Source organism: Ammodytes marinus, assembly GCF_949987685.1.
Source record: "Ammodytes marinus genome assembly, chromosome: 22".
NCBI classification, from domain to species: domain Eukaryota; kingdom Metazoa; phylum Chordata; class Actinopteri; order Uranoscopiformes; family Ammodytidae; genus Ammodytes; species Ammodytes marinus.
The window spans coordinates 6408059-6434977 of NC_137226.1; the positions used below are offsets into that span (position 1 = coordinate 6408059).

General features: G+C 40.7%; 1 protein-coding gene across 1 annotated transcript in view; it reads left to right on the plus strand.

Annotated features, from left to right (window-relative positions):
• lin7a (lin-7 homolog A (C. elegans)) overlaps nt 1–23058 on the plus strand; it is a 38762-nt gene extending 15704 nt beyond the window's left edge. Inside the window, exons 2-6 of the mRNA XM_080050721.1 lie at nt 179–297; nt 11100–11171; nt 16749–16958; nt 17714–17932; nt 20847–23058. Of these exons, the coding sequence (XP_079906847.1) occupies nt 179–297; nt 11100–11171; nt 16749–16958; nt 17714–17932 (620 nt within the window). The 3' untranslated portion in view covers nt 20847–23058. The remainder of the gene's footprint in view (nt 1–178; nt 298–11099; nt 11172–16748; nt 16959–17713; nt 17933–20846) is intronic.
• Nucleotides 23059–26919: the final 3861 nt, after the last annotated feature.

Consider the following 26919-nt stretch of genomic DNA (forward strand, 5'->3'; position numbering starts at 1 on the left):
GGTTTTAAATACCTATTCTTATTCTCAATTTTTTTATAATTTTTGCACTGGTGATTTTCCGTCAGGGCTGGATAAAACCTCTTTTTGGAGAGCGCTAAAAAATGTCTCCATGCAATAAAAAAAAACCCGACAAACATATTATACAGTACTAACACCCTACTTTTTATCTTTCTGCCAGATGTTGCCAGAGCGATCGAGCTGCTTGAGAAGCTGCAGGAATCGGGCGACGTCCCCGGGCACAAGCTCCAGTCTTTGAAGAAAGTCCTTCAGAGTGAGTTCTGCACCGCCATCAGAGAGGTGAGTGGGTGTGTGTAGAGGAAAAACCGCCGGTCCGTGAACGCACCACTGTGACTCATGTCTTTTCATTCTTCTCCGTCTTTGAAACTCTTTTATTTATTTTCTATTATTATTTATTTTTTTACGATGACCTTTTCTAAAGCTGGTATAGCTGCTACTCCTCCTCTGCTGTTGTGCTTTCACAGTGCTCTTCCAATCAATCATTTTGCTTGGGCCACAGACTGGTTTTCTTCGCCCTCCGAGTTGTTTCTGTTGATGAAGTTGCTGCTCTTTCACCTTTTTCGCTCGAGGTTTGCCGGGTTGTCCATCTCAAGACCTTAATAGTTGTTTTTTCAATTTAATTTGAAACACACCCAGGAAATTAGATTGCTTCTTCACTTTCTGGGAAAAATTGACAAGTAATGTTGCTTCAACAGATCTTTCGCATTTAGCACTGACGTTAGCATTTTTTGCTTTGAAATGTGTGATTAGCTCGGTGAAATCAGCTGCTATTGCTTTGAAGTGCCTCGTTGAAACAAAACAGTGAGTCAGGAGGAATTATGGCTATAAAAAAAAGAACATCTGAAGGTTGCACCTCTAAGACACTGTTGTTTTTCATCAATCAGAAATTATTGCGACAAGATAAAAATTTCAAAGATTATTGCTTTGCCTACCTTCTACTGGAGCTGAGCAGCCAAAAACTCTTACACAGAGGCACAGTGAAATGTGTTGATTGCATGAAGAATTCAACCGAAACATTCAAATGATCAAGGGGGCAGAAAACGTAATGAGCATTTCATAAAGTTTGAAGCCTGTTGAATTTCAATTAGGCAAATGACTGTTAGGGATTGGTTTTAATTACATTGTACACGGAAGGAATACAGTTAGAGTTTCTTGCTTTCCTCCTCTTGTTTAAAGGAATAGTTCAACATTTTGAATTTTTACTAGAGGTGGGCATAGATTAATTTTTTTAATCTAGATTAATCTAGATTAATTTTGGAATTAATCTAGATTAAAATGGCTCATTTGAATTCATTCATAATATGTGTGTGCTCCTAAATAATGACTCAAAGTAAGTCTTTGAGAACGTGTTTCTCAAGCCAGGTGGCGCATCAGACCAGGGGCTCATCTCCTGTTTCCAACATGCATCACAAACTGCTTGAGGAAGCTGTTCTACTATGATAATTGGTGATGAAAATAAATAATGTTCAACAAGATGTTACTTAGTAACGAGTAACCGGCATCGGACCTCTTTTTTCAGTAACAAGTAATCTAACGCGTTACTATCTCCAAACCAGTAATCAGATTAAAATTACTCATCAAAGTCACTGTGCGTTACTTTTTCTGTAATTTTCCTTAGTGAAACATTTTACATAACTGCACAAATGACTGCGATTGCGATTTTATGTAAATAAATGTGCATGCATGTGTCTCTAAACGCTCCAACTGCTCCAACCGCTCCTCTCGTCTTTTTGGTAGCGCCCCTCGTCTCTGTCATGCAGCGTGTGTGTGTGCGCCTGTGTCTGTGTGTGTGTGTATGTGTGCAGCAGCATTACGGCCGAACTGTGGCGCAAAACAAAGTTTCCCCCCCGATGAAATATAGCGTCTGCTATGGGGATATTTAGGATTCGGGTATGGTGACGTTGACGTTGAAGAGATAGAAGTGTTTAAAACTTGGAAACTTATAGTCACGTGGCGACCGGTGGCCACACACACCCACCCTGCGTTCCAATACCCGATTGTGTCGTGGGCAAGTGATGGAGAGAGAGAGCGGCGGGTGTGTGAGAGAATAAAGGCTCCTCAAGTGTCAACAACGGCCCCCGGCTATTATTATCTCCCCTGAGCCGAACAGGAGGTGGAATAAGAGATTAACGGCGATATTTTTTTTATCGCCGATAAGAGTCTTGCATTAACGCAGCACGTTAACGCCGATAACGGCCCACCACTAATTTTTACCTTTTTGCTTTACTCTGCGGCTCAAATAAAGCGACAGAACACAAACACATAGTAGCGTTTAGCGATGTAGTAATTTTTTTCTTTTGGCCTGCTCCCCTTGACTACTAGTGTTTGAGCTAAGCTAATGAGCGACCTTTGCTCATTTCTATATCAAAAATGCATGCACAGTTACAGGAACGGTTTCTGTGGCCTTTTCTTGAGCCTGAGAGTGGAAAGCTTAAATGTTTTAAAATGTTTCTAAAACTGTTTTTAAAACTATTCCTTTAAGGACTCTCTTTGGCACACGCCCCAACTGATCCTTCTCCTTCTCCATTCATTTATCAAGGGGACAGGGCACAAAGCAAACAAGAGCACTCACTCTACATGACACCACTACGCTGGTTGATAACCCACACAGAGCAAGCTTATATATTTGATGTCCTGTCTGCCGTGACATACTGGAGCATCAGCCAGATGATGCGTGTTTGTTAAGCAAACAGGGGTTTTTCAAGTGGAGTGAAACAGATGACAGATGCCACAATGGCCTTCGTGTTTTGAAGTTAATTGCAAATGAAGTGAACATGAAAATTGTCCGGGAACAAAGGCAGACAATTAGCAGACTTGATCAGAATGTCGAGGAGACAGTCATTCTCTAGAGGGAATAGTGCAGGATTTTTAAATTGGATTTTGCTGCTTGAGATCTCAAAATAACCACAAAATACTTTGAAATATTGAGATGTGTCTTTTACTCAAGGATTTATAGGCCAGCTGCTTACCTTTCAGGTTTACCAGACTGATATTAGTTCAGTTAGTAGTCCTAACCATATGAATGCTAGTTAGCATTTGACTGAGGCATGTTTTTACATCCTGTGTCCCATACTTTGTTAATCACATTAGGCTACTGAACAAAGTATACAGTAGGTCATAGTAAAACAATGATTGGCTCATAACTAAAAAAGCTCAAGGTACTGTTGTGTTTTAAAGTAGCATTTAGTTTTTCAATATGGAACCAAAACCACTATCTTTCCCCTAACCTTATCCTCAGTGCTTTTATTTACCTCAATACAACCAAAGAAATATTAAGTGTACTTAAGTTGTCAGGGGGAGATTATATAGGAAAACAAATTAGATAATTTTAAAGTGAAGTTTTGGGAGATTTTGTTCACAATACACATTTCCTTGTTATTTTGAAGTTTTTCAATAGACAAAAGTTCCCCAAAGGGAATGCATCAAATCACTTCCAAAAAAACTACTGGAGGAAATCATGACAGCCTGTCTCAAACGCAAGCTGTATCACCGGAAAGGAACCGCAGCCAGAATGTGAAACCAACCAACAAGGGTCTGAAAGTCATATACACTAGATACAGTGTTGTGCTGACACATTTTAAAACATGCTATAATACCCACTTTGTAGCGGTGGCTATATCATTTTAGGGGTGCGATTTAGTCAAGCAGAGCACTGAAGTAATTACATACATTAATTTAAGTACTGTCATTAAATAATCATTTTAGATACTGTACTTTGCTGGATACTACTTCCTATATTATTAGTTGATGGGCAGATTATGTTTCTGCTTACAAACTGTATGATGATCTAGGCAAGGCGAGGTAATTTTATTCATATAAAGCACCATTCAGTTATGAAGCAATTCAAAGAGCTTTACAAGGGCACAAATGCTTTTTTTAATTAATTGAAAATAGATAATTAAAAGAAAATTTGAATTACAAGTAAAAGACGAAAAACTCAAAACAACCAAAAAGCAATTAGGGATTATAATAAAAAATATTAATAATACGTATTTAAAAGGAATTTTATTTAACCCATTGATGACTATGGCAATCTAGGATGCATGTCCTTAATGCCTGAGGGTTTTCTGAAAAAATAGTATGAATTGTAAAGTCTACCAAAACCTTAATATCTAAGCCTGTGTAGCACATAGAAACATGAAATAAAATACATTTAAAAGGTAAGGTTCACAGGTTGTATTTAAACATGCTCCCTTAGCGCTTACAAACCAACACATTTTTCAAAAAATCGTCAAAATTAGATGAATTAGAAAATTATTAAATATTGTTAATAAATAGATGCAATGTGTTGTGTGATTTTCGTCAGTAGTCTATAGTAGACCTTGATTCTGCGCATCAAACGCCACTAACTGTTCTGTCGCCGACATAGCTGGCGTATTTTTTTTATTATTTTGTTTTTGTTTTTTTTTGATTGACATGATTTTCGGCAAACCACACAACTTTTGGGTGGTCACGTGGTCTTAAAAAAATCAACAAAACCCACCTCATGTGTATTTGAACCAATGACAGTGCATTCTATGCTGGGAATGCCATGAAAATTAGATAAAGTAATAATGCTGCGCGACGCAGCATCAGGCAGGAGAGCCAATGTGGCATCACGCAGCAGCCGTCATCAATGGGTTAAAAGACAAACAAACAAAACAATCAAATAAATGGTTACAGATAAAAGGGAATTATTTATTTATTTGTTTGAAAGCAGCGCTAAACAGTAATGTTATAAGCCCTATAGGTCAATCAAGGTAAATAAATTAACTAATTACGTCATACTTTTTATTTGTGTAGTATCTTCTGTAAACTCATTATAAGATGTATTTTAATAAATGTGGTAGTTCATTCATTGTCTCATTATAACGATGAAAAGTTCCCCAACACTGGTGCTATGACACCAATTAGGAGAAACAGCGTCTGACAGAACATTAAGCAAACAGAGGACAAAACAAATCCGACATCTTGCAAATTGACAGAAATAAATAAAGAAAGAAAGCTCTATGGTGTCCTCTTTTTAACGGTGTCCAGTTCTGCTCTGCTCTGGCCTGCTCCCGGAAACCCTGGCACATCCTGACACTGACTCTGGGTCTGCCAATTGGCTAAGTGATCTGTGTGCCAGTCACTGGAGCGCTATAACAGGGATTCACACAAAAAAAATTAAAACCTCTTGAGAAGGGGGCCTCGGCAGCAGCAGCAGCAGCAAATGCCCTTTTGTCGAGAGGCAAAAAGATGCCTAGCACTTCACCCACAAAGTGCTGGCTACTACTATACACAGTCGTCTGGGAAAGCATCCGAGGTATACTCTGGGACTAGGGGGCTGACCACCATGGGCTTTATAGTCGATTACTGGGTTTGTGTGAGTGCCGATGATACAGCAGCTTCTCACTGTGTGTTGCTGAGCCAGCTGGAGTAAATGGTTGTAAGTGCTGGCTATTGCAAAGTGTGAATTATTATTGTTATTATGCAGGGCATGAGCATAAAAGGGATAGTTCAGTATTTTTTTAAGTGGGGTTGTATTATGGAATATATGCATAGTCTGACTGTTACCTTATGCTGCACTCTACCAAGCAAGCAATACTAGGCCAAAATACGCTTGAAAAAAGTGCAAAAAGAAACGGCTGTCTGCCAGTGCTGTGTAGCGTATCAGTTCGCAAATCAGCAGTGAAAGAAATCATTATTGAGGTTAGCATTTTATAGACGTGTCGAGAAAACGTTTCTCTGCTGGCCCCCTCTGCAACAATACAATGCTGACTTCAGCTACAGCCAAGTCTCCCAACCCTGCCAAGTACCCCATACAACCCCACTTAAAAAAATACTGAAATATACCTTTAAATGAGCTGTTATGGCGGTGGTGGTAGAATATCAACAGCTGCATCCTCCCATGCACTTTGTATGGGGAACAATTAGAGGAGACGGGCTCGGAGTTGGAAGGGAAAGTCAGTGGGGAAGCAGCTACTTTGAGCCGGATTTAATGGGCCTGATATGCAAGTCTTTTTGAACGTGTTTGTTTGCGACACACAGTGTTCTCTTAGCGGTTGATTCACAGGCACGGAACGAAATGTTTTCAACATCCACATCACTTTGAAGAATCACAGTGGTGGTGCTTCAGCCAATTTACTGCAGTTTCAGTTCATACAAAGTGTTCTTTACTTTACTGCTAACTGTTAATACAAATGTACTGTATGTTCTACTGTGTTTTCCCCTACTTTGCAGATAGCCATTGATAACCATTTATTTTCATTTGCAAGAGATTTCAAAACTATTCATTTTGACAGCAATAGTAACACAAATAGCAGACGGATGAGTTATTTTTTACAAAACTGAATGTCTTTCTGGATTGATAATTTTTTTTTGAATACCCAAATATCGCAGCTCACCCACCTAGCGCATTAACGCACCACCCCTGGAAAAACTCAAACTTTTTTTAACTTTAAATTAAAAAAATTAAAACATAAAATGAAAATAACCTTTTTTTATCCTTGTTAAATATTAATCATATTGCGATTCATTTTGTCACTTTTCCTATGTTATCCATCAGTGTAAACATAGCTGTACAACAAAGGTTAATCTGTAAGACTGACCCTCCTCATGTCCATTTTGACAACACACACAGCTCTGTGACATTTCATTATTACACATGACCTTTTGTAGATTCATATGTGATGGACCACTTTTCAGGTAGATGCAGACTCAGACCCTTCTACAACATGGACATACTAATCTAGTCTCCACAGAAAATAAAAAACAACAAAAAAACTCTACTATAAACCTAACCTGGGGAACCTGATTCCATTCTTTTACGTCAGTGGGATTTACCAAACATGAATCAGCCTCGTTAAGGGATGACAGGATGACAATTTGAGAAATGGAGGGGGCAAGGGGAAAGAGCCTGTTCAGCAGTGTCGGGTGTTAAGTGACAAAGAGACAAGAGTTTGATAAGTTGGTTGTCCTTTCCACACGTTCATCAATAGCACTGTAGTGGAGTGGAGATATGTGTGTTATAGTCTCACACTGCAGAGGCCTGGATGAGTTGTCAGGGTCAATCAGCCTTTGCAAATGGGAGAGGAAGGACACAAGACGAAACGACTGGAAGAGCTAACCGGCTGGAAATGATGGAGGGTGGGAATTCGCTGTGTATTGGGTTAGAGAGAGAGTGAGTCCCACTTGGCGAACAGGGGAAGTGAAAAAAAAAAAAAAAAAAAGAGAAGCAGGCCAGGGCGATCGCATCTCTCATCAGCCCAAACATCGCAGTCGATTTTCCACTTCAATAGAGATTTTCAATCAACTTAATTGACTGTGTGACTGTGTTTTTTTAAGTAAAAAGCGAGGGCGTACTGTACGTAGGATTTGTGTTTTTGTGACTCCATCCCCATTGCCTATTGCCTCCCACATCACACAAGTGAGTTAAAGGATGAAAGGTGCACTATGTTAAGAGCCCGAGTGAGCGTGCAGGTTTCAACGTTTTCACTGTGAGTCACGGTTAGTGCTTCTGCGAGGGAGAGAATGTATTGTTGGAAGTCCTAGGCTGGTTTTTTAATCTCTTTCCAAGAACATCAACCATCCCCGAGCCTTTTACCCATCCCCCCCCTCTCTATGTACCACTCCTGTCCGTCGCTCTAAATCAGTAGAGGCAGCAATGTCCGGTTAGCTTTGGCCACCGCAGAACTCTCTTTCTATGTTCTGGCTTTGTGCAGTCAGAACCTTGTAGGAGAGGGTGAAATTAAAGGTGCAGTGGTGTGTTATAATGGAAAATGTTGGCGGCATCTAGTGGTGAAAGTTCTAGATTGCATCGCTCCGTGGGTTTGCAGCCCTTTTGTAGAATATACAGAAGCTATACGGTATCCTTCAAGGACAAGAAGGTAGTTACTAAAGATGTCATCCTCCACTAATGTCTTTCCACAATATCAAGTGATGAGGTGAAGATGTATTTAGTTCTATATTCTAGAGTACTTCTTATTCGTCTTACAACAGGTGTATTTTTCCGGCGAAAACACCCACTATATATATAAAAACGCGTAAAGCTGTTTAGTTTATCCATTCTGTCCTACTGTAGAAAGATAACGTTGCACTGCGTCTTTAAGGAATGGACAATGAAGACGTCCGGCAAGAGGAAAAGACAGGAGGGGGGAATTGAATAAGATGCCCGTAGGACAGCGTGACCTCTTTCGAGCAAAGTGCAGCCACAACAAGGAGACTGACATTCAAAAAGCACACAGCTATTTATTCCATGTTCCCTGTTTTGACTCTGTTATTTAGGGCACTGTATTTAGGTTCAATGTTTTGCCTTCTTTAGTGCACTGTGATGCATTTCTTAGCAAATGTATTATTCTTATTCTGAATTAGAGAGTTTTTAAAGCTGCAAAACTAATAATAATGTTGATGAATCCACATATCCCAATACATTTTTCTGGCCAGAAACTTGATTCCTGTCAACATGAGGGAGTTATTTCTAGAAATAAGCCCCTAAAACATCACTGCACGCTACCTGCAGCACCAAACAGCAGAGAGATAAAGGCTAGCTGGTGAAACATAGCGGAGCAATTAGCAGCTAAAAGAGCCCCAATTGTTTCCCACAGAGGAGCAGCTGGAGACCAAAATTGGCTAAACGGAGAGCGGAAACTGGATCTACATTCCGCCAGGTGGCTAGAAACTTGACATCAGATGAATCCTAATGATGCTCCCTGTCTGCTGGATGGATTGTATGCTAAGGACTGCTAACCTATTAGCTATCTGAAAAAATATCTTAATGTTGTAAATGTTATTTTGCTGCACCATGCCAAAAAATAGGGTAACATTGCTTATGGTTACAAATCCTACACAGCCTTTTAGAAATCAGTTATCCCTAAATTGTCCATTTTCGCACACCTTCCCACATATTATTTGACCACACAGGACTCAACCTACTGCCATGTTATTTTTTTTTAAACTGTGAACACTATTCTTTAACTCACAGCTGTGCCACCTCTCCCTCTCTATCTCTCATATGCCAAATAGTGTGCGAGCGCTGCACTCCAGTCATGTTTGAAGGGAGCCATTACTAAACATTTACGAAAATAGAGACAAATGTTTGCAAGCCGCCAAAAGCCATTACTTTTAACAGATAGATGGAGCCAGTAATATTGCAAGACTGCATATCTGGAAAGCGTGAAGAAGCAAGAGATGGTTTCCAGTAGAATGAGTAGGTGTAATTAGGTATAGTGCTGAGAAAAACCTTTCATTGCATTTATAAAGCTGAAAAGGTGGAAGACGTCCTCAGTAAAAGGTGTCATTTGTGATGTGTGTGTGTGTGTGTGTGTGTGTGTGTGTGTGTGTGTGTGTGTGTGTGTGTGTGTGTGTGTGCGTGTGCGTGTGCGTGTGCGTGTGTGTGTGCGTGTGCGTGTGCGTGTGTGTGCCTGTGTTTGTGTGTGCAGACTCATTTTCTCCGAACTTGGCAGCGCTACGGATCTACCAAAAATAAAAATAAAACATGTTGTGTTCTGAGATGTGGAGCTGCACTCTCGTCTCATTTGGTCTTTGAGATTCGTGAGCAAACAAGACAACACAAGCTGGCAGGTGTATTTTTGTTATTATTTATTTATTTTTTACATCCTTTCTGCAAATCTCTCCGCATACAAACATCTCAGGGTTGCGTCCCCTATGTGTCTACATCCTTTTGATGATTCAGAGAAGCGAGCGGGCCTTTGTGAAGTTGCACCGTGCTACGTCAAAGCTACCGGGCGTGTTCGCTTCTAGGCAAGCTGCCACACTTTGATATGAGACATCATCTAGAGAGTGGAAACTCTTGATTAAAATTCACTTCCTAGGTACGCTAGCTAAAATGCCATATAGACAATAGCTTGGATTTTTTTTTTGTAATCTACTGTATCATTACTATGATTAAAATCTGACTGCTCATTCGCTAAATGAAATGCAATCGCCATGATTGTGACAATAAAACCAATAGACTTGTTCGTACTTGCCGCTGAAAACTGCTGAAATCAGTTAATCCTCGCCTTGTAATTTATTCATTTTTTATCAAATGAGTTGCACCAACTTCATTTCCACTGGGACTTTTTTGTAATTAGCCCATGCATGCATCTCAATTATTTTAATAGCCATCTCCATCCTCCGCATGTACTGTTCAACACTGTCTCTGTCTGCCATAAGTCTCCCTTTTACTCATCACATCTAGTTGTTAGGTGTCTTTAAAAGACACGTCTTAACCGTAAAAGGGCAGCTGTCTGCAATGATTCTGTCTGCCTCTGCGAATTGTCAAGAAAAAGAAAAACCTGCTTTTTTGTAATTCTTTTTTTTTTACCTTTATTCATACAGGTAGATCCCATTGAGACCGGAGACTCTTTTACAAGGAAGACCTTTGTCACCCAACTAGACATATAGCAACTCTTATCTTTGCACTAAATTCAGGTCCAAAAGTATTGGATTATTGGCCTGTTTCTGCAGACTTTTTCAAGCTGTTTATAAAGTCACGACCGCACTGTGCCTCCGTTTACTGAGCTAAGAATTAAGATCTTTTTTTTTTGGTATGCAATGCATACAAAAGGTGCTGCACAAATAAAGAGCAATTTTCAGATGGATTATGTTAAGACTCACATTACATAATCTTCCGAGGCTGGTGCCCCTTGAGCCCTAAGGCATCCTCAACACAGTTAATTGAAATATTCTCTTATCTTCTCCGCCAGCCTGGAGGCAAAATACTCTATACTCTATGCTTGTGCAGAAAGCCTTCACATTTCAAAAGGGGTTTTGTGTTACAAGGCAAATTTTGGCATAAACTTGATGTGCATGGCATCATCTAGAAATACATGTGTGGGGATAAGTAATAACATCTACATACATATTGTGTGCAAGTAGCGTACCTTTTTGCAGCACTGTCAGTAATGGTAATATACTAACTCTAGGCCTGCCTGTCGGATGACTTCCATCACTCAGTCTCTTAATGCAGTTCCTGTCGGTACAGCCAGCTGTGAAGGGAACGCCATTATTTGACTGTGTGGAAATGAGCAGTTTGAGCTGAGACGCGAGGCAGCAATTTGAGTCTTTTCAACCACGCGAAACATAATTACAACAGCTGTCTCTCTTCATTTTCGTTGCAGGTGTACCAGTACATGCATGAAACCATTACTGTGAATGGCTGTCCAGAGTACCAAGCGAGGGCCACAGCTAAGGTAAGCCATCTCTTCATGTTACCCTTTGCATTAAAACAATAAGATATGACTGAAAACTAATGTGTAACAAACTATCTGTTGAATTACATTTCATTACATTAATCGTCGTCTTTGCTTCTGATCGAAAGCGGAACGAAATTAGCGAAGTATGTTCTATAATCCGCCAGTTGCTCTCATTAAGATTGTGTGTGTGTGTGTGTGTGTGTGTGTGTGTGTGTGTGTGTGTGTGTGTGTGTGTGTGTGTGTGTGTGTGTGTGTGTGCATGTATAATTGAGCAATAACATACAAGCATGCCAAAAACAGCACCTTAAGTGTATTGTTGCTGCTATACCTCAGTTTAATTATTGGTCGTTATGATGAGCAGTCTGGGTTTTCCCTCGAGGACAGTAAACTTTCTCTCTAATGCTTCTCTACAAACTTACAAAGTGACATTCATTAATCCACAGCGGCTCACTGTCTCCCACATGTAAACAAGACAGCTGCTCTGGTCTGTACAGTACTGTAGATCCCAATGCACACAATACAACAGCTAATCCAGGGGGACAAACATGCTGGTCGCAAAAAACATTAGGAATTTATGTAAAATGTTGGTGTCCTCCTTGGAAAGATTTAGGAGGGCTTATAGCTGGCATGGGACGATAAGAAAATGAATCACGATGCACAATATTATCCTGATAATCAATTTTAGAAAAGTCTAGAAAATGTTTACTTTTTTGTCGACTAACTCTTCTACGACTCTTCTATTACATTTCACTGATTAAAGCTACATGCTTTATAAAATGGCTTGTGATTTACAAAAAAGTTTTAGTCTACTCCTACGTCTTTTATTCTGAAAGTAACCCCCCCCCCCAAAAAAAATCTTATGATCAATACGGGCATCAAAAGCAGACTTTTTTCCCTTAGGCTGCTAGGCATATTTATGAAATGTTCTTCAAATGTAACGTCTCAAAGGCCACTTTTTCCTTTCAACATGAAACCACTAGATTCTCCAGCTCTGTATCTTTGCTTCAGCAATCTTCACTTTCTGAAAGGTCTTTCATTTGAGCTGTAAATCTTTCTGTAATTCCACATAATGTCCCCTCCTAAATCATCCGATTAGCAGCCACTAGATTGCCATCTTTAATCTGCTGTCTGGTCTCCCTTAAGACATGCCTTTTTGTGTTTGCTGTCAACACTGCTGATGTCACTGTATATCCTGTTACACAACCTGGATAACAAAAAGCTCTGTCAAAAGCAATGTAATGCTAAAAGCCTATTTGTTGTTGCCATTGTCTCGACTGACAGACTCCACTATATTAGATGGATTTTCTGTCATTTCATTCGACACAACACAAACCCCGGATACACAATTTCCACATTCACTTTGAAGGCCTTTAATCACGATTCACTGCTCATATTAGATTGTCTTAGATCACGGCTCGTGTTTTTTTTTTCAATAATGCAGCTCACAGGCTATGAGATATTAATCATTGAAAAAGCTCATTTTTATTCACGTCTTGTGTTTCTCCCACTCTACTAGACTAAAGAGCCTTTTTTGTTAGAAAAAACAACCAAGGTGAAGGACAAAATCTGAACGGGGAGATTTCCAGACGCAGTTTTGAATAATGGAATAAACACATTTTCAGTAGGCGACAGAGATTAGCTTGACCCCTAGGTCCTTTGAGTGGGACTTGTGATTAGAGCATAGCCTGAGAGAGACACACACAGGCTTTTGATGGAAGAGAAATGAAGAGGGCAGGCTTGTCTGATTTGTATATGGAAATTTATTTAGGCCTATATGAAAAGAAGAGAAGAGATGAGATGAGAGTACTTATCTGTTCGCATTGGTTTGCAATGTCCAGCTGGGTCCACTCGTCTTCAGTGGCTAGCCTACATCACAGGGGAGTGGGTGGAGGGTGTGAATAGAAAATGGATGACAGAAAAGAAGGGTGCAGTTTGTCTTTGTGTGTGTGTGTGTGTGTGTGTGTGTGTGTGTGTGTGTGTGTGTGTGTGTGTGTGTGTGTGTGTGTGTGTGTGTGTGTGTGTGTGTATGTATGCAGAGAGAGTGTACAAAGCTTCAGATTATGACTAGATCTTTCCTGTTTTGCTGACTCCTCCAACCAACCCACTGCCTCGAGCACAGTAGCGCAGATTGCAAATGAACACCTGCTTGCCTTAGCTTGAATGAGCATAAAGAAAGTAATGGAGAGGCACCTCGGTCACACGTTTTATCTTATTTGTTTAATTGGTTTACAGAAATGTAAGAACAACACCTTTTTACTGGGGGTGTTTTATTTTTTTTATATTGAGTTGTTTCATTTAATGCATTTGGAATATCTCCTGCAATTTTTTTGCTTTGGGCACCATTGCCTGATCTAAAACAAAAACATCTCGTGACGAGAGCAGAGTAGCCGACATTCACTCTACAAAGAAACTGTGACAGTTGAGCTGGGGGAAGAAAGAAGAAGTATCACTCTTTGTTCTGAGCCCGAAGCCACCATGAAGACACAATTAAAGCAGCTTTGAAACTTCTTACAGACTTTTCTCTCTGCGTAGCAAACTTTGAGAAGTCACTGCTACTCAATCTGCATTAAAGTTGCATATGCGCCGGGCAATTAAACACAGGACTAACGGCCTGCGCTGGCTTAGCTGTGGGGACACTCTGTACTGGCAGCACTGGATGTTTTAAAGTTAAAAGTCTCTCTCTCTCTCTCTCTCTCTCTCTCTCTCTCTCTCCCTCTCCCTCTCTCTCCCTCTCTCTCTCTCTTCCTAGAGATAACCAACAGACTACGACAGTGCCAATTGTATTCAATCAGCTTCACAAATATATGCTACTCTGTCAGGAAGATAGATAGGGCCTACTGTCATTACTTTGGTATTGAATATGAATTCCATATGAGCCGCTGTGGCAATAATGACGAAATAAGTGAAATATGCCATTCCTTCTGTTCCTTATCTGGCTCTTGAGGTCTTTAGTAAGTAAGATGGCAAATCTCTCGACTGATTTGTGTTTTCACCTGAGCAACTCGATTCCAGTTGATTGCCTCGTTAATTCAATCAATTCGGCCTGTAACTCCTGGCTTCGGGCCCTTACTACTGATCTTAATGGAGACAGGGACCAACTGGGCTGTACGCGCCTTGGAAAAAATATTGAAAGCCGATGATCGAATGACGTTGGATTTATTAAGTCAAACTTACTGAATACTACGCAGTGCAGTGTGGCTACCGAATAAGCATCATCTAGCAAGCTATTTATTTAAGTTAAGATAAGATAGCCTTTATTGTCATTGTACAGTCACCTATACAACGGAATTGGGAGTGCCAACTGACGGTGCATTAGAAATAAAAACAAGATTGGTAAAAAAAAAAGAATGGTAAAGAACGTAGATGTTACTGGAAAAACACTTAGGACAAAAACAAGGACAGTTGATGTCATAAATAGATAAATAGATAATACATACAGTATAGGTAAAAAAAAGCAGTGGGTTTATTGAAGATGTTACATTTGAAATCCCTCCTGTGTTTGAGAGGCACCGACCAAATGCCAGATTGTCTTTTTCTTTTTTTTCTTTTGCAGAATATCCAGATAAAGTTGTGAAGGTCGACAGGTTCTGTGTGTGTGAGAGCCTGGGAGGCCACGGTATGAATGCTGAGGAGCTGCTTGCCTTTTAGCTCCATAATGGGAAAGGAAGGGAGGGAGGGAGCAAAGGAAGAAAAGGACAGATAGAGAGTTGGCAGAGCACAATAACTAGATTAAGACAGGCAGGAGAGAAATTAGCCAAACAGTTAGTGCAGAAATGAATGTGGATATGAAGATGGATATGAATGTAGAATAGAGAGAGATAGCAGAGAAGAGATGTGTTGTATGCTGCCTTCAGGGAGCGTCAAAAGAAACCTCAAAGTGCCAACCTACTTGTCTGCTTCTGGGGGGAATATGGATAAACATCTGCAAAAGCCTCTGACAGAAACCTCCCTTAATTTTTTTTTGTGTGTGCCCGATCTACCTCGCAATATCATAGAGACGATGCCGACTTGACAAGCCAGGCACCTGTGGCGATGGATCAGTGTGTGTGTGTGTGTCTCTTCCTCTGTTCGCTTGCCATTAGCTTTTCCTCGGCTAACAAGCTCCTGTGTGCTTTGTGTTCTGTGATTGCGCAAGGACCAAGGAGCTTGGCTTGGGGTTCAAAGAAAGAAAGAAAAAGAAAAAGCCCCCTCAACATCAACCAGCTGGTGGAGATACAGAGGGTGAAAGTTGTCTTGGCGGGCCCCTCGCAGTGTTAACTTGGATGTGTTAATCCATGGGCCCTTTGAAAGCCAAGAGAAACTTCTCCCAGGGAGTCTTTAAATCCTCCAGCTGCGGCTCTAAACCACCGAAATCTTTGTTGTTGCTGCAGCCGTCCGTCCACCTTCACGATCATTTGGTAACTCTTTGAAAAAAACTGGGCGGCTCCTTTGCTAGTTATTCAGGGTGTGATGAAGAAGTTGAGAAACACTTTAACACTTTCACAATGTCATCTGTCTCTGCAATAGGACATTTTTTTTACCCATACATGCTGTCATGTTGGTGTGTGGTTGAGTAAACTACACATTTGCATTGATACGAGGTGCACTGACGACAATGATCAATGGCTGTGTGTTGCTGCTATCTACCTCCTTCCCTGCACATATTTGTACTTGTCCTACTCTTTGATAATGATCAACTCAAATATCAGACTCAACTCGAAGGGGGTCCAAAAACAAGCACATTTTGTTGAGATAAAAAAGAAACATTTCTGAAAACTGTGGTAGTGTGTCTGGAACGTGTTGCAACACTTCCATGCCATCTCAAGGTTTTTGGACTCAGATCACAAAAAAATTCTGGTGAAAAAAAAGTGAATTTCCTACCCTGGTGTGCACTCAGCTTATCATTGCCCATTTGGATAGTGTAGAAGTAGGATTGCATTTCCAGTAAAGCCTGTTGTCTCAAGTGACAAAGGCAATATTTTTTTTCCTTTGTTTTTTAAGATTCTCTGTTGCTTTGCCAAAGAGGAAACATTTATGTGAACCTTCGAGTCCATTCTTGACCGATGGGAGCAGCATTTGTAACAGGAGCTCAAAAAGGTCCATGGGGCTCTTCGTGATAAATGTACTATGTATATTTCTTTATTTTGTAGACTTCACTACCAGTCTCAGTTTAGGAAAATATAAGTTCAGAATTTGCATATTTGCATGATATTTTTCCTTGGTACGGACACCTTAACACGCTGTATCATATGTTTCAGGTTGTAGAATGTGAAGTTAGATATGGTGAGGTCTACTGCTTGTCCTGATGCAGGTACTATGCAGCCATTGGAAACTACAGCCTGAGAGATTTAATGGAACAGAATTACCCACCCGAAACTGCGCTGTTTTCTTTCACTGAAAAACATACATTTCCCTTCCATTTCAGCCGCGAGTAACACAACACAAACACTTTGGATACTGACAGCGTTGGTTTTGTTTATACTGCAGTCTCAAAATAAATATGTACACAGCTATTTTTTTTAGGGTTTTTGGCATTGTAAGTAGTAAAGATTATTGCTATTTCATTAAGCCCCATTTTGTTTCTTCTCCATACAGGCTACGGTCGCAGCGTTTGCAGCCAGTGAGGGGCATTCCCATCCACGGGTGGTGGAGCTGCCCAAGACAGAGGAGGGTTTGGGCTTCAACGTGATGGGCGGCAAGGAGCAGAACTCACCCATTTACATCTCCCGCATCATCCCAGGGGGCGTGGCCGAGAGGCAAGGGGGTCTAAAGAGAGGGGACCAGCTCCTGTCCGTCAACGGTGTGGTAGGTTCAAAACAATGGAATATTTGGTTAGACCGTGTGGGGAGCTCAATGGTGTTTTGTGCCCCCCAACGGAGCCTTCAAGGCAGCGCTTCATGGAAGGCCCTAACCCCAACCCTGACCCAAGTGTTGGGGGGCTGGGAGTGCCTTCCATGCAGTCCTGCCTTGAAGGCTCCGTTGGGAGCACAAATAGCCCTCAAGCATGTGGGGACAGAGGCTAGATATATTGATCGTAGGAAGAGTGTAGATAGATAAGCTGAACCGACCTTATCTATTATTTAAGCCTGCTGCCAGAAGAAATCTTCAAATTAAAGGTTGTTAGCAACTAGGACAAAACCGAGCAGTTTTGGAATTCTAGTTTAAAGCCATATTGCATAACTTTTTCATATTAATGAATGTTGTTTACATTCAAGCCAATCGCCAAAAGATGTTGACACAAAGTTGATTGCGCCCATCAGCTCCACAAAACTCTCTGTATTTCTCAGTATGGCAGCGTTTACAAACAGGTGGGCTACAGAAGTTACGCACTATAGCTTTATAGATGTGCGTCAACAATCAGGAGAGTTAGAGGTCAAAGCAGCAGGAACACTTCTCTTACTGATAAAGACACTTGAACAACTGCTCGTTTTTCACATAATATCTATGGGGGGTGTATTAAAAATTTATGAAATTTCCTTTTTCCTCCCATGAGCAGTGACTATTTAAAAAAATGTATTCAAATCAGCACTCTCTCTGGCTATCAACCCCCCCCCCTGCAGAGCGTGGAAGGCGAGCACCATGAGAAGGCGGTGGAGCTGTTGAAAGCGGCCAAAGACAGTGTGAAGCTGGTGGTGCGCTACACGCCCAAAGTGCTGGAGGAGATGGAGGCGCGCTTCGAGAAGCTACGCACTGCCCGGCGGCGCCAGCAGCAACAAATCCTCATGCAGCAGCAGCAGCAGAACCAGAACCAGAGCTCTCAGCAGAACCACATGTCGTAGGTGAGAGCGCTTCAGGGGGTTCTAAGGGTTCTAAGGGTGAGGGGGGTGGAGGACAATGGAAGGTGGAGGACACTGTGAGTACAAGATAAAAAAATTGAATAAATAGTCACAATGGTGAAATGAATTTTTGAAAAATAAATTTTCACCTTAGGCAAGACTTGAGGCTTTTTTTTGTTGGATGCTGAATATGAAGCTATACAGCCAACACAAGGTTAGCTTAGGTAAGCCTATACAGCACAACGACTGTAAGCAGAGGAAAACACCTTGGTTGCAGGTGGATTTTTTTTATTTTATGCACTTAGAGAATAAAGTAATTTTTTTCGTCTTTATTCTCGAAATGTCAACTTTAATCTCGAAGTGCATAAAAAAAAATCCTCCTCTAATTTTTTCTTCACTGTGGCACTAATACTCTTCTGTATATGAGGATACGAAACATGTTTTTCAAAGTTCACCAAAAGTTGAGAATGTGACTGTTTTCTAAATTAATAATAACTCACTCCCCATAGCACATCTAACAAAAGGCTCTGAGCTATTCTAAAATCCCTGGAAAGCACTGCCTCCTCTTCTAGCTTCAACATTGATTATTCTTTTTCAGTTTTTTTCATTTGACAATGTTTTTCCTACTGAAGTGTGGGCTATGTTATTTTGGGACTTGCAAGCTTTTCCTCAAAAGTATGTACAACGCCTCATACTCAGACCTCCGAGCTGTTTGTGTTTGAAGGTCACAGAAAAATCCTGCCGACTGACTTCTTAGCATCTTTTCGAATCTATTCAGAAACCTGACTTTAATTGTGGGGAAAAATCGTTTTTTATTTATTTACTCATCCCCTGTGCAAACATTACCTCTACTGCTTTGTTTTGCCAGGGGTCCTGTTGTGAGGGGCACTAAATTATTCAATGCTTAAACCGATTACACACACACACATAAGTAGATACAATGCAATGTTGTATGAAAGCTAACAGCTGCATAGGGGACCTCTGCTTTAGATAATATTTAGAAAAAGTCCAAATATAGCCTAGTTCAAAAGCATTGCACTGCCAGCAAGCAGTAAGCAAACATACAATTTAACTGTGGGAAAATAATCAACTCATGTCACTCTTATTTACACAGCCTTATATCACAACGACCAATTGGCCTCAGGGGACTTAAAATAGCAAAAAACTGAAAAAGCAATAACAAACATACCAAATGCTAATCAGAGCAGCTACATGATATCATGCTACGGGGTGTAATTCTGCCCAGTTATTTAAGCCTTTCCCCTGACGTATTGGGAGGCGGGCGTGAGTCCAATATCTATGCAGCTATACGCTCACCCCCCTGTTTGAAGCTAAATCCCCCCTGGCATATCTCTTGTCTTGCACTTGGCACGGAGCAGCTTGGGAAAGGTATTTAGGAGCTTGTAACAGTGTGTGTTGCGGTGGAGCTACACACACACAGAGCCGAGCGGGGATCATGTTTTATCAATGGCGGACGACATGCCGACCGCAGTGCCAACAGGCCGCTGACCCAAGTGGCACGCACAAACAGACGAGAATGCAACACAAGGGTTAGTTACATATCTGCGTCCAATACACACACACACACACAAATGCTACCATTATACAACTACCTGGAGTGATAGTGGCTCTAATCTCCCAATCGATAATTAGCATATGATCCATATAACAGCATCAACCATTCAATATAGCTATGTAAGAAATAATACATTAACTCTCTTTTCCTGACAAATAATGTATTATTTTATAAGTGTTGAAGTGAATGGAGGTATTTCAGGCAAGGTGACCTGCTCATCAAAGAAACTAGACCCCATTTACATTTTCATTCTGTACAGTGGGTGGAATACTCTGTGTAATGACGTGTAGTGGTTTTTCCAGGGTTCGTCTTTTAGCTGTTCAATGAAATAAAGGCAGCAGCAGTGGCCTCAACATAACCTCCCGATAATTGTATACAAAACAAAACCTGTACAGGGTCTCTCTTGCTCAACGCTCTCTGTGCCTGTGCAAAGCAGAGTCATTTAAAGCCCACGCAAGCAACCGCCTTCTCTGCATTGTAGCATTGTACTAGCAGCTGCAGCATCCCTGCCAAACACATGGCAAAACACAAACGTCTCTTCTAATTATCAGATTTATGCGTGAAAAATTACTACATTTCCATCTTTAAAATGTAAACATATCAATACATTCCCTTTTAAGTAAGGCTACAGGAGGTGCTAAACATAGAGTTAATACATACATAGATTTGTTATACTACCCATATCCCTTTTATATAGAATAGTGTGCGAATAGTGTGCTAAATGTTTGTTTTTTTAATCAAGTAATAACTTTGTGGATTCCCTGTATTTGGCACGCAGTCGGGTAACGTGGCGGCATAACGCATTGCCTTATAAAGCAGGTTTGTCATGGCCAATTGTGCGATAGTTGGCAAGCCCTGAAAAGGAGGAGAACAGAGATCACTGTGATGTATTGTACACGAGGCACGTTGAAAGTCAGTGATAATGGATTTGCAAGCTTTTTGAAGCGGGTGCGAGTAAAATTAAAAAGTGGTAATAATTTAGTGAAAGCCATCAGGGGGGAGTTCAGAATTAGTCAGACAGCTCTTAAAGCTGGGGTGGAGGATTTGGGGAGAAAATGGCTGTTGGGATAGAGATTCGAATCCAAATACCTCAACCGCTCCACTTGTTCTCTTTGGTCCCTCCCCTATGGTCCCTCCCTGACACGCTCTACACCAACAAAGTCGTGCCAAAGTGAATGGACAGTCCCAACAGCCAATAAGAACAGAGAATCGGAGCCTTGCTCTGATTGGTCAAAGTTTACAGCTCATGTTAATTTTGACCAATCAGAAATCACATACCCCAGCTTTAAGGCATTCCTCTCACTCTGTTTTTTCTCATTGTTTTTTTTTAATGATCTGCAGGTTGTTCCAGAAGAAAATGAAGAAGAAGTGAAGAAAATAGTGCGGTTAAAAAAATCAAGGTGGATCTCCAAAGAACCATCTGTGTTGTGTTGAAGATCCCAAAGGAATCTCTCTTTCCACCAGGGGAGGAACAAACAAACAAACAAGTAGAAGACTCTTTTACTTAACTTTCTCCCTCTTCCAGTGTACCACCGATTACTGAGCAAAAACAAGAGAGAGAGTCCGTGCCGAAATGTGGTACTTTGTAGAGTAAAAGAAAACGAGTGCAAGGGAGGCTACAGCATTGAAAGTCATACATTTTAAACTTTGTAAACCCTTTTATAAGTTTCTCTTCCCCGATTGTGACACTTAATTGGAACTCTTATTTTCTTGTGTTTGCTGTTTCGTTAACATTTTTGAATTGCTTTACTAACATACTGACCCATTTTGCAATATATATCATTTGTACAGTGGTGTTTCTATCGATTCCTCAACTGGTGCTTGTGTCTCTGTATGAACGACCATTGGGTTTTTAATTTTTGGTTTTGTTTAGTTTGTGACAAATGTGCCCTGTTTTTGGAGAAACATTAACTCTTTTTTACCTTCTATATTGTAGCAGGAACCGATTTTGTACCTTGTAGGTTTAGCAATAACACACACACACACACACACACACACACACACACACACACACACACACACACACACACACACACACACACACACACACACACACACACACACACAGACACATTCTTCAGTTTTTAACATTACATCCATTCATTCATGATCGGATATGTTCAGATATATTATACTGTTTATGGCATCAGGTGCAAATGTAAAATCATTGTAAAGCAAACTTGAGTCCTATGTACTGTAAGGCAGCTTTGTGTGTCCAAATCTCTCTCCCCTTCGTGCCATTGAAAGAGATGAGTTGATTGACAGGTGGCATGGACAATTGATGTGCAATAACTATTAACAGATGTTTAGAAAGCTACTCCCGACTGAGATTTACCCAGAAAAAATATATATGTTATAAAGAGATTTTAATCAACTAATCGATCTTTAGAAAAAACTGTGTTCACTGTGTCCTGTTCCCGACAAGACCAACAGAATGTCACCTCATTTTAACACAGTGGGAATTGAATTTTTAAAAATAAATGATGCTAGAATTGTGCTTATTTTTCAGAGGTGTCTATTTTATAGTTTATGAGATCAGAGATTTTAACATAAAAGCTGTATTTGTTCCTGTTTAAAAATATTATGTATTATTTCTTAAGATATAATTTAAAGTCGATTCATTGTGTAACAGCTGAACACGAGCACATAGTTCATGTGAATGTGTCCCCTCCCTCCCCTGCACAATGTTTCATCCCTAGCTGTGAAGGGAAATGTGTTTTTGAACTTCTCTCTACCGACCCAGTACTAGAGCTAAAGTGGCAATCCGCCAACTGTGTGGTTATTTTGTTCTATCCTCTCCATCTTTTACAAGTGCTCCTTGTCTTGTTTTGGGTTTTTGTTGCACCGCATTTCCCAGAGATCATTGCTTTGTGTCTGATACTATCTTGTTGTTTTTCTGATTTTTTATTTTCTGCGAGGTGGCACTCTTTTCTTTGTTTGTTCACCCATGCAGCCATTTCTTCTTCTTCCATGTATCCCAAATGAACCCAAAATGCTTAAAAATGCATCATTTCATGTGAGAGGATTTTTTTGTTTTTACAATGGAGGAGACTCCTCATGTTAAGAACAGCGAATGAGAAGCTTAAAGGAAACTACAAAGTTGTATTTTTCATGAAAAATGTTGATGATTTATTACATTGCGTCATGCATTTATGAACAGAAAGTAAGGATCTTTTTTCTGATCTGCGCTAAATGTGATAGCACACAATTCTGCTACAAGCGTGCACAACATCCCACGCTGTGAGATATTACCATTTCCTGTATAACCCATTTGCGCTAGGGCCACTTAATGCCAAAGTGTTTGTATTAGGTCGCCTCCGTGCTCGGGTTTTATGGGACATTCACATTTTTTCTGTCTGTCGCTCTTCAAGCAGAAACATCTCAATATAACAACAGATCCTTTTTTGTATCTCAATAATCACAGGCACTCTTTCTTAATTGACTCGACATTTTTGAAGCTGATGGTCCTGTACTTACCGTAAAGATTATTAAAAAAATATACAACAAACTGTTGATATGCAATTGTTATACATACTATATTTGTATAAATAAATCTATGTGCTTGTGTACAGTGAATGCCCTGTCGCCTCTTTCCTTCATAGCATATATATTTAGCTATATGCACTGACAGCTTTTAGCCAGAAAAAGTAGTGTGTTTGAGGTGAAATGAATGTATAGTGCAAGAAAATGTGGAGTATGTGCATGCATTTTTGACATATGGCTTAAACAGCACCTCATGGCTGGATACCAATTAGTACTGCCACTGGCAGAAATATAGCAGCATGTAGAATTAAAGAACCCTAGATATGGAAGTTCCCCTACGTGCAGGTGTTGAAGGTGAAGTGATCAAACCTGGTATGGACTCGAGTATCTATCTGAAGGCTTATCCAAGTTTTCAGCCCTGGAACAGAAAGTCGATGGGCTTTTGTTAGCTCAATACAAAAGAGCCGACACTGAATCCAATAAAGAGGCTCCTGTAAGTGGAAGGCAATAAACTCAGACAGTGACAGTCGGAGCACACCCACCCCCACAAACGTGTCGCACACGGTGTTTCGTGCAATAAAATCCGTCCTCCAATCACAAACAGCCAATTCTATACAGCAAATGACCCAAGCCCCGAGGTGCCAAAAGCTCAACAGTGCAGGTGACGTTAATGCAGGTGAGAAATCCCTCGCCAGTGTCTGTGGCTGTTAATCAGCAGCAAAGGGACCCTGAATGTAACACCTTCTTCTTATAGGATCACACAGTAACAAGGACTATAAAGTGTAGTGTAGTCTTTAAGACACTGCAGGTGAATAGGGTAAAAGTTTTAACTAGATATCACCATGAAACTTTGGCAATTATATTGAAACAATAGTTTTTTTAGTCCTCATCTCCCATTAAAAGTTTGCAGTACATGCATGGTGTGAAAACAGCTTCCATCACCTAACTTTTATCTTTTATCATCTTCCATCAACACCTCCACACTTTGCAATAGCACAGAGAAAAACTCTGTTAACACCCTCCCACCATAGTTCAGGCCTCTATACAGAGACTCTATACATCACTCTTCAATATGGAGCCTTCTCATCCAAACTACAAAGTCCATGTTATAGCTGGTTAGATTTGAACCCAGACTGGCTGGGTGTAAGGTAGAATTTGAAGTAATAGATGGAAGAAGGATTTGTCAAAGGAACATTGAACACAGGCAGTTTTATCTCAACATTGAGGAATATAATGACACAATAGGAAGTGCTATTGAGTAGGACATGTACTGTATGTCCGCTCCAGTGGCACCTTCCTGCACTCTGCTAACCCAATATACTAACCCTTTTTCGGCTTAATGCATTCAGGACTATGAGGATAAGACAAATACATGCTTGTGTACACTCCAGGTGGTATATTGTTTTAATTGCTCCCAAACTCCCTAAGCTAAATAATCAACACTCACAGCTGTAACACTATCAAAACAAGGGCCGAACAAATCAGAAATCCATCGAAACATGGAGTAAGTATAACTACATTATATCCTCTCCTTGTCCTAATCTTTGCAGCTCCTCCCTTCAACAGCTGTACAACATCACATATTGTTTTTTTTGCCAGAGGGCAGATCTAATTCTCCAAATCGCAGTTTAACGTACAGTATCTCACAAAAGTGAGTACACCCCTCACATTTCTTCAAATATTTCATTATATCTTTCCATGGGACAACACTGAAGAAATGACACTTTGATATAATGTAAAGTAGTCAGTGTACAGCTTGTATTACAGTGTAAATTTACTGTCGCCTCAAAATAACTCGACACACAGCCATTAATGTCTAAACTGCCGGTTACAAAAGTGAGTACACCCCTAAGAAAAAATGTCCAAATTGGGCCCAAAGTGTCAATATTTTGTGTGGCCACCATTATTTTCCAGCACTGCCTTCACCCTCTTGGGCATGGAGTTCACCAGAGCTTCACAGGTTGCCACTGGAATCCTCTTCCCCTCATTCATGACAACATCACGGAGCTGGTGGATACTGGAGACCTTGCGCTCCTCCATCTCCTGTTTTAAGAAGCCCCAAAGATGCTCAATAGGGTTTAGATCTGGGGACATGCTTGGCCAGTCCATAACCTTTACCCTCAGCTTCTTTAGCAAGGCAGTGGTCGTCTTGGAGGTGTGTTTGGGGTCGTTATCATGCTGCAATACTGCCCTGCGGCCCAGTTTAAGAAGGTTGAGTGCACGTTTTCAGCGTCATACCAAGAGGTTGGCTTTGGAAAATTGACGTATGAGTGCTGCCAGCATTACTGCAGGGCTTGAAGGGGTGGGGGGTCAACCTGTCAGTGCTCAGACCATACGCCACACACTGCATCATACTGGTCTGCATGGCTGTCGTCCGAGAAGGAAGCCTATTCTAAAGATGATGCAAAATAAAGCCCACAAACAGTTTGCTGAAGACAAACAGACTACGGACATGGATGACTGCAACCATGTCCTGTGGTCTGATGAGACCAAGATACATTTATTTGGTTCAGATGGTGTTAAGAGTGTGGAGCGGCAACCAGGTGAGGAGTACAAAGACAAGTGTGTATTGCCTATAGTCAAGCATGGTGGTTGGAGTGTCATGGTCTGGGGCTGCATGAGTGCTGCCAGTACTGGGGATCTACAGTTCATTGAATTCTAACATGTACTGTGACATACTGAAGCAGAGCATGATCCCCTCCCTTCATAAACTGGGCCGCAGGGCAGTATTGCAGCATGATAACGACCCCAAACACACCTCCAAGACGACCACTGCCTTGCTAAAGAAGCTGAGGGTAAAGGTTATGGACTGGCCAAGCATGTCCCCAGACCTAAACCCTATTGAGCATCTTTGGGGCTTCTTAAAACAGGAGATGGAGGAGCGCAAGGTCTCCAGTATCCACCAGCTCTGTGATGTTGTCATGAATGAGGGGAAGAGGATTCCAGTGGCAACCTGTGAAGCTCTGGTGAACTACATGCCCATGAGGGTTAAGGTAGTGCTGGAAAATAATGGTGGCCACACAAAATATTGACACTTTGGGCCCAATTTGGACATTTTAACTCAGGGGTGTACTCACTTTTGTAACCGGCAGTTTAGACATTAATGGCTGTGTGTCGAGTTATTTTGAGGGGACAGTAAATGTACACTGTTATATAAGCTGTACACTGACTACTTTACATTGTATCAAAGTGTCATTTATTCAGTGTTGTCCCATGAAAAGATATAATGAAATATTTGAAGAAATGTGAGGGGTGTACTCACTTTTGTGAGATACTGTATAAGATGCAGTATTCCACTCAAATGTGAAAACAATTAACAATTTCCTCCAAGAGTAACACAATATTAGGGTTATTAGTCATTAGACTAAAGTTAAAGGTGCACTATGCAGTTTCAGTTTCATTCTTAGCATTGAATAATGCGGTAATCATAAATTAAAAGAAAATGATCTGATGCACCTGGAATCGAAAGTAAGACCAGAAAATACTCGTAAACAAAACTGTGAACCCTGCTGATTCTAACAACAACAGTGAAACAATACCTTTAAATGTAGCTTTCTAACATCATACAGTGTTCCAAGGATCCAATGTTCCTGGGCGGAAAGTTTGTTTGTCCAGTTATGAAAATGTACCTTAGAAAATGTTCACTTCTCTGACACACCCAAAGTTACATAGTGCACCTTTAAAAGTTCAAGGGGTTTTTAAGATGATCATTTATTGGTTCGTTAAAATCTAAATATGACCAAGTCAAGTGTTAATGTAGGGAATGTGAGAAACACCTCTCCCTGGTGGTCTCACTGAGTACTGCAGTAATGCATGTCTGTGTTTGCCTTTGGTGTCAGTTCATTGAATGTTGACAGTCCATTCTCTGTCAAGATTTAACACTCGTTTACATAGTTAATCAAAGTCAGATCAATGTGCTCAGAGAGTGAGC